General features: G+C 39.8%; 1 protein-coding gene across 1 annotated transcript; it reads right to left on the bottom strand.

The window, feature by feature from the left end:
- Positions 1-439: 439 nt before the first annotated feature.
- stk3 (serine/threonine kinase 3 (STE20 homolog, yeast)) lies at positions 440-8,585 on the bottom strand. The gene is made up of 11 exons (XM_058377890.1): positions 8,403-8,585; positions 6,719-6,799; positions 6,503-6,631; positions 5,366-5,480; positions 5,104-5,268; positions 4,840-5,007; positions 4,617-4,754; positions 3,148-3,273; positions 2,825-3,026; positions 2,556-2,728; positions 440-1,997 (listed from the first exon to the last, which is right to left on the bottom strand). The coding sequence occupies exons 1-11, from the start codon at positions 8,423-8,425 to the stop codon at positions 1,839-1,841; spliced, it is 1,479 nt and encodes a 492-aa protein (XP_058233873.1). The 5' UTR covers positions 8,426-8,585; the 3' UTR covers positions 440-1,838.
- Positions 8,586-8,711: the final 126 nt, after the last annotated feature.

The raw sequence follows: 8,711 nt of genomic DNA, 5'->3' as shown, positions 1-8,711 counted from the left end.
ACACTGATCAGGCATAACATTATGACCACAATGTCTAATATTGTGTTAGTCCCCCTTTTGCTTCCAAAACAGCCCTGACCCATCAAGGCATGGACTTCACTAGATCCCTGAAGGTGTGCAGTGGTATCTGACACCAAGATGTTAGCCGCAGATCCTTTAAGTTCTGTACGTGGGCCCATGGAGGCCCCAACTTGCAATGTACAGGACATAAAGGATACTTATAGGACACCTTTGACCACTGCTCACCCCACAAGAGCTACAGTTTTGGAGATCCAGTCGTCTAGTTATCACAATTGTCAGACTCGCTCAGGTTCCTGCTTCTAACACATCAACTTTGAGGATAAAATGTTCACTTGCTGCCTAATATATCCCACCCAATAACAGGTGCCATGATGAGGAGATCATCAGTGTTATTCACTTCACCTCTCACTGCTCATAATGTTATGCCTGATCGGTATAGTGTATGTGTAATGTAAATGACTAAAGAACAAAGAAATCTTCCTTGCACTGATTTACTGGCCAGTTCTGTTGTTATAAATGATCTGTGAAGCAGAGGAATCTGATTTTGCCTGTACATGTGGAAGCAGTGGTAACATGAGCAGTATTATAATTTACACACCCCGGTTTGTATATTAGGCACATCCAGGGAATTTGCAAGCAACGTTCACAAGATGACACCTCAATCAACACACTAATTAGTGATATTATGCACAGCTATTAAACAGTCTGATCAGCTCTGTCTCTTTTTAAAACTTTCCAGCATCATTATGATTATTAATCATCTCAAATCCAAAACTCTGACTGTATACTGAAAAATATTTGCTTTTGAACACAAGTATGTAAAACAGAGCTTACAGAAGGTTTAAATGTGACAAAATAAGCTGAACTGATTAGTATTAGTACTCAGTAACAGTCTAGAATATTACACGTGATGAGACATGATGCTAGCTTGTTTAATGAAGGCTTGCCCATTATTATTGCTGACCTACGCTAGTGCAGCATGTCATTATAGTGGAAAAATACTAAAATAATATATAGTTGTTCATTTACATGTGGCTTATATTATCACACAAAATCCTCTTTAATATTTCTAATATCAATTTGTTTAAATAAATGAATGAGACAAAAGAGGAGCTGTTGAGTTTTTCTTGGGACCCCATTTGTAAATCCTCATACGGGGTCGCAACACCAAGTTTGGGAATGCCTGGTTTAGACACCGCATCTGTGACTCCTTGCTATGGCGATATGAGAGATATGTTTTCAGATAAAACAGTGGTCTGACCAATGGTGAATAAAACTGACCCAATTTACTGAGAGGAAAGGTGTTGAGATGTGAGATGTGAAAGACATTTTTCACACGTTTCTGGTGGTGGTTATGTTCTCTTGTGCACAAGCGTCATCTAGGTGAGATCTGAATAAGTGTAAAGATTTGTAGATCAGTTAGACTTGGGTCTGCTAAATGAAAGCCTTCACTACCTTACACAGGAATTCCAGCTCATTGGAGGTTGAGAATGTTTCATCACATCAACTGACTCTCTTGATTTGCTGCCATTTCTTACCCTTTACACTTTAACCTTAAATGTTGCTGTATTTGTTATTGTACACAGTGCAACCGTTGAAAACAAGGCTCAGGCCTCAGATAAATTCCCTAGAAATAATGTACAGCATTCTAATACTTAGCTAGATGCTCCTGCGGCTAATCAGCAGCTGAGGGTGTACAGTAAGAGGCTCAGCATCAGAAACTGAATATAAGACTGTAAAGAGGGGAAATAATCTGGCCTGCCAGTTCTTTTTTTTTTTTCTTTCTTAATGTACTTGCTTTCTTCCTGGAGTCAGTCTTAAAAGTTTTGTTGCCGGCGCTTCTTGGCATCCATGGCATCGAGAATGGGCTGCCTCTTAGCTGTGTAGCGCTGCCGCAGCTCCTCGATTTCCCGCTCCATCATGGGGTCCAAAGCACTGAGGCGCATCTGCAGCTCCTCAAAGTCGAGGTTTTTCAGCTGCGCACACAAATACACCCAGTAAGCATGCAACAAAAACTCCAATATATCTCATTATATTTTACATAGTAAACACACGGTGAAAAAGACAGCATTTGGGACATGGCCTAACTGATATAAAGAGGCTTGAAAAAAGAAATGGTTAATATGATTAAATTAAGAAATTATTGTCGATCCCAGGTTAGTATGTGAGTGAATCTGAATACTACTCTATGCCTACAACTACAGATCGCGAAAAAAGCAAAATGACATTCAATATAGGAATCAAATGTGAATACTTCATGCATATTTACTATAGGAAGTACATAATAATTATAATAATTGCTTCACTATTTTCAATTACTACTGCAAAGAGAACATTTCAAGCTTCATTTAAATCCAGAGTCTACTAAAACTGGGTCCCAAACCTCACTTAGACCCATTCCAGACAAAGTATTGGAAGACCAGTTGAGTTTGGGCTCGCATTACCCTTGTTACCTTATTTATATGCAAATACATGTTTGAGTTCTTGACGTAAAACCTACTCAAAATGCCCATAACTGATTTACTTCTACTTACAAAATCAAAGTCTCCATCTTGTGGTACTTTCCAGTTGTCTGGGAAAGCAGTCTTGGGCATGTGATAAGGGTCCTGCTGGTTGTGATTATAACTCTCCTGTGCTTTGTTTGAGTCCTGCTTGTCAAAGTAATCCATGAAAGATGGACGTTGGCCTTGTGGAACGGTTGGATTTCCTATATATATATATATATATGGAATAAAAAATGTTACAATGAGGAAAAGAAAAAGCAAATCAGGCTGTAAATCTTTCATGAAAGTTCCACACCCACTTCTCATTGAGCCCACATCTTCATCCTCGTCTTCCTCGTCGCTGTTGATGACCATGGTGCCCAGGTCTGACTCCAGCATGGTGCTGCCGTGCTCGATCATGGTCTGAGCGCCGTCACTCATAGTGCCTGTGGCTCTCATGGTGCCGGCACTTTCTGAGCCAGACTTCACCATGGTGTGAGAGTCCACTTCCACCTCTTCCTCCTGTAACACACACAGACAAACAACTTGAACGTCCTCAGCATGGGCTATGTAATATAAGGTATTAACAATCAAGCAGTCAAAGCACAGAAATAGAAAGGACTATATTATACACTAAGCCTACCGAGTTGTCATCCTCCTCTTCCAGCTCACGCTGCTGCTCCTGTTGTCTCTTTGCCTTCATCTCCATCGCTTCTGTGATCAGGTCCCTCAGAATGGTCACTGGTTTAGCACTCGTTATAAAGGGATGCTGTAAAAAGCCACAGAATGAAAAGAGCTAAGATTTCAAGACCTTCAATTACTTTTAAAAGATCTCAATTTCATTTCATGTGAGATGTTCAAAAGTACAGCGAAAAGCACTGTGGGATATCAGTGTTGTGTTTGTGCCAAGATATAAGGGGTGTTGTTTAAATCTTAAGGGCTGCAATGACACTGATCAGCCATATCATTATGACCACCTGCCTAATATTGTGTTAGTCCCCATTTTGCTGCCAAAAAAGCCCTGACCCATCAAGGCATGGACTCCTCTAAATCCCTGAAGGTGTGCTGTGGTATCTGGCAGCAAGATGTTAGCAGCAGATCCTTTAAGTCTTCTAAGTTGCAAGGTGGAGCCTCCATGGATCGTTCTAGTTTGTTTCACACATCCCATAGATGCTCAATTTTATTGAGATCTGGGGAATTTAGAGGCCAATTCAACACCTCAAACACGTTGTTCTGCTCATCAAACCATTCCTGAGCCATTTTTGCATTGAGGCACGGCGCCTTATCCTGCTGAAAGAGGTCAAAGCCATCAGGGAATAGTTTCCATGAAAGGGTGTACATGGTCTGCAACAATGCTTAGGTAGGTGGCACATGTCAAAGTAACATCCACATGGATGGCAGGAGATGGCATCAGTTTTATTCACTTCACCTGGCCATGTTATGGCTGATCGGTGGAGTGAAAGTGGTGATTTGACAGCACTGTATTTTGAATGGAACTGGTTTTAATATAATTTAATAAAGTAAGTGTTTTTACTTAAAATGCTGTAGAACTCTAGCAAACCAGCACTAAACACTGTTACAGCCTGATTGTAGTGTGATCTTCGGTTTGCTTCAAGATTAAATGCTCAACATGATGTGTGAAAGGAAACTGCCCCGGAGCAGGCCACAGAATAACGTGATTGGGTGCACTTATCACATTACTTCCTGTTTCAATAGACTGTGACTAAGGAAAACATCAGAGCTCTACAGATGAAACAGAAAGCCATTAGGAGTTTCGACAGATAAGCTTTACCAGATCTGCTGATTTCTGTCCAGTAAAAGTAAAGAAACATGAATAAAAACAACTCTTACTCAAATAAACTTTTAAGGGAACAATAAAAGGAATATATTTTGTCTCTTGTTTTAAAAGTGTACAGGAGAAGGAAATTGTCTGACTAAGCCATGGTTCAGAAGAAAACAACGTGTCGTCAGTAATGACACCCACAGTGAGAAGTGAAACTTCGTTGGTGAATATTCACAAACATTTAATCAGAAAAACAAACAGAAACCGGTATCTGCGAATTGTTCTCCATTTCTGAGAGCACACAATTTGACAGCATTCACTTTACACACCTGTAACAGTTGAGTAGCTGTAGCTCTCTGCTCTGGGTTCTTCACTAAACATTTCTTTACAAAGTCTGTGAAATCGTCACTCCACAGCTCGGGTTTCCGGAATGTTGGGGGTGGATTCGTTGGAATCATAAAAATCGCCTAATGAAGAAAAATAGGACCCGGGTTGTTAACAGCTTCTAGTTACTATTAGACTACATGATCAAAATGTGTATACTTCACTCACTCTCATTGGATGAATGTCCGCGTAAGGAGGTTTGCCCTCTGCCATTTCTATAGACGTGATACCCAGCGACCAGATATCTGCCACACAATTATACCCGATCTCCTGAATCACCTCCGGTGCCATCCAGAACGGTGTGCCGATCACAGTGTTCCTCTTAGCCATCGTGTCCTTTTGCAGACAAGTGAACACATCTGTGATAAATCACTGATCACATCCACACAGATATAATCCATAAACCTGAAACTGTATTCGGTAAACACTTACAGTAAGCTGTCCAGCCACTCCGAAGTCTGCCAGTTTAGCATGTCCCTCAGTATTGAGAAGAATATTCCCAGCTTTGATGTCTCTATGGATCTTTCTCATAAAGTGCAGATACTCAAGACCTTTCAATGTAGATTTTAGGATAGTAGCAATCTCGTCTTCTGTGAGCTGGACAGAACATGAGCGAAAACATTACTCCTGTCCTTTACATTAAAACAAAAGCATTGTTTGACTCTTTCCAATAGCCATAATTTATTCTACTTACTGTTTTGTTACGTAACCGGATGATATCAGATACAGAGCCAGCGCCACAGTACTCCATCACAATCCACAGGTCTGTGTTTTTAAAATAACTTCCATAGTATTTAACCACATAGGGACTAGACAGAGAAACAGAAGATATTGTTAATGACACTCTAAACATGAACCAGACTTACTGTGGGGTCATGGTTAATCAACAATATATACCATTCAGACACAACATTATGACCACCTGCCTAATATTGTGTCAGGCCCCCTTTTGCTGCCAAAACTTCCCTGACCCATTGAGGCATGGACTCCACTAGATCCCTGAAGTTGTGCTGTGGTATGTGGCACCAAGATATTAGAAGTAGATCCTTTAAGTTCTGTAAGTTGTGAGGTAGGGCCTCCATACTTACAGGACTTAAAGGATACTCTTGATAGATACTGACCACTGCAGACCGGGAACACCCCACAAGAGCTGCAGTTTAGGAGATACTCTGATCCAGTGGTCTAGCCATCACAATTTGGTCCTTGTCAAACTCGCTCAAATCCTTACACTTAACCATTTTTCCTGCTTCTAACACATCAACTTTGAGGACAAAATGTTCACTTACTGCCTAATATATCCCACCCACTAACAGGTGCCATGATGAGGAGATAATCAGTGTTATTCACTGATCTCACTGCTCATAATGTTATGCTTGATCGCTGTATAACAAACAATATATAGCCAAAGGTTTGTGGACACTTGTTTGTGGACAGCCATGTGCTTTTTCAACCACTCATTATAATAACCTTCACTCTTCTCTGAAGGATTTTACTAGATGTTGGAGCGTGGCTGTAGGAATTTGTGTTCATTCAGCCACAAGATCAGGCACTGATGTTGGGAGAGGAGGCCTGGGGTCTAGTCAGTGCTTCAGTTCATCCCAAAGATGTTCAGTGGGGTTGAAGTCATGGCTTCAACCAATTCTTCCATTCCAATCTCTAAACCTTAATGGAGCTTATTTTGTGAACAGGAGCATTGCTTAATATTTTTAAGAAACAGTCTTTGCCTTCTAGTACCCCCACTGCTGCATATTTTGTCAACCAATGCAGATTTATTGGTACAGAGTACACCTGTTAATAAAAACAAATCAGAGTCAACATACTACACTTTTACCTGTCACATTGTTGCATAATGGAGATCTCCTTGATGATCTCCTGCAGGTCCGACTCCACAGGAACCTGTTTAATGGCCACCACTTGGCCTGATTCTTTATGGATTGCTTTGAATACACTTCCATAGGACCTGAACACACAATTTCATCAGATGCAATCAGAATACATTTTGGTCACCTACTTAATCTCTACCTGTTAAATTAAAATTTCACATTACCCTTCACCAAGTTTTTCAAGGACATCAAAGACTTCTTCTGGTTGCTTGGTGAGACTGTCTTCACTAAGCTTCTTCAGTTTACTGTGGGGACACACGTGAGGTGTTACAACATGACCGGTCACCCATGGATCACCCGTTAACGTATTGTTATCCTTACTAAGTAGGCAGCTATGGCGAAAATATAATATATGAATATAATCATGACTGGAATTCACAAAACTTTGTTTTGCCAACAAAGCACCAACAAACCATTGGATTGTAGTAAAAAAAAAATTATATATATATATATATATATATATATATATACAGCTCTGGAAAAAAATAAGAGACCACTGAAAAATAATCGGTTTCTTTTGTTGTATGTATCGGTGAGATGAACAGTTTTGTTTCATTTTTTGGGAACTGCTGACAATATTTCTCCTAAATTCATAATATAACTATTGTTATTTAGAGTGTATATTTAAAGGAAATGACAACACATCAAAATAACCCAAGATCATGCAGTATTAATAACTCAAATAAAACAAAATGCAAATCATTTGCAAACAAATTGTGTTAATGCTTTGGCTAAATAACATCAGTAATCAGTATTTGGTGGAATAACCCCGATTTGCATGCGTTTCAGTCTTTCACATTGCTGTTGGGGAACTTTATACTACTCTTTTTGCAAAAAAAAAGCAAACAGCTCAGCTTTGCTTGATGGTTTGTGACCATCCATCTTCCTCTTGATGACGTTCCAGGTTTTCAGTAGGGTTCACATCTGGAGATTGGGCAGTGGTCCCTTATTTTCTTTCCCCAAGAGCTGTATATATTATTGTTTTTAGCTTTTACAAAAACAATAAGAAAAGCATTGAACTGTTGATACAAAATAAGTTAAACTGAGTAACAACGAGGGGCTTAACACACTGACATTTGACAATACCCACAATACTTAAAGGCAAGACACTATGTTGAAACAATAAAGCTGGTCATGGTAATCATTTCTCAGATCTATAACATGCCTTCTCTCAAAGTGGAGTAATAAAATGAGAAAATCTGTTAATTTCTCTGGTTTCATCCACTTGCAACCTCGAAGAAGGCTTCAAGATCATCGCTGAAGGCTTGTTTCCTAATGTCTTTTCCTTCATGCCTCATTATGTCAGTGTGGGTCTCTATGAAGAACACTATATTGGGAGGGGTGTCCCAAAACTTTTGGCGACACAGTGCACTTATTGTCATCTAAACACACACTTTTCGTCGGAAAACTGTTTTAAGTTATTATGATTTTATTTGGAAACCGCTCTATTGACCTTAATTGTTGTTTTAAAGCGTATAATGATAAAATAACGATATCAATGCGATGTCACGTCAGCGAGCTCTGCTGAATTACTGTAAACACTGACAGACTAGCTGGCACTAGCATTGGCATGCTAACCCACTAAAGGTGTTTTACTAATAAACTGACTAGCCAGTTTGCTCGCCAGCTCATTATCTGCCAACAGACCCTGGATAAATAAATGTTAAACGTATATATTATTATTATTATTATTGTTGTTGTAATTCAGACCCCCGTTGCCCCTCTCGCTAGCCTGTTTGCTAACAGTATAACGACAGCGCTGGATGAACAGCTGCTGTGGCGCGGCCTGCGCTCTGTCTGTCTGTTAGCATGTAGCAGCTAAGTGTTCTGAGTGATAACAGCTCTTACTTTTTAGGCACCGGCTGCTCCATCTCGCTGGAAAATAAAAAGACTAAATAAATAGTCCTCTACGGTTCAACAAATACAAAATCTAAAAACCTAGCAAAAACAGGCAGAAATCATGACTTGTGTCTTCTTCCCAGTACTTCCGTTCCTTACAGCCAGCCGTGTTTAACGACCCTACTGTTACCATTAGAGACTACAATGTAAAAGTCCCCAAGGCACGCGGTTTAGTCTTGAGTAGTCGTAAATATTTAATAACATTTTATGTTTTGTTGAACAAAAATGAATAGCTAGATTTTTCCTCTATTGATTAGA

This window comes from Hemibagrus wyckioides, linkage group LG24 (genome assembly GCF_019097595.1).
Source record: "Hemibagrus wyckioides isolate EC202008001 linkage group LG24, SWU_Hwy_1.0, whole genome shotgun sequence".
In the NCBI taxonomy this organism is placed as follows: Eukaryota; Metazoa; Chordata; class Actinopteri; order Siluriformes; family Bagridae; genus Hemibagrus; species Hemibagrus wyckioides.
This window is presented reverse-complemented; position numbering and strand designations above follow the sequence as displayed.

Bases quoted from the DNA above. Each gene is read 5' to 3' on its own strand.
- stk3 (XM_058377890.1), bottom strand. From the start codon at position 8,425: ATGGAGCAGCCGGTGCCTAAAAA. The intron at 6,632-6,718 runs GTAATGTGAAAT...TTGTGTGTTCAG, and splicing joins CTTGAAAAACTTGGTGAAGG to GTCCTATGGAAGTGTATTCA. The intron at 3,027-3,147 runs GTAGGCTTAGTG...TGTGTGTTACAG, and splicing joins AAGAGGAGGATGACAACTCG to GAGGAAGAGGTGGAAGTGGA.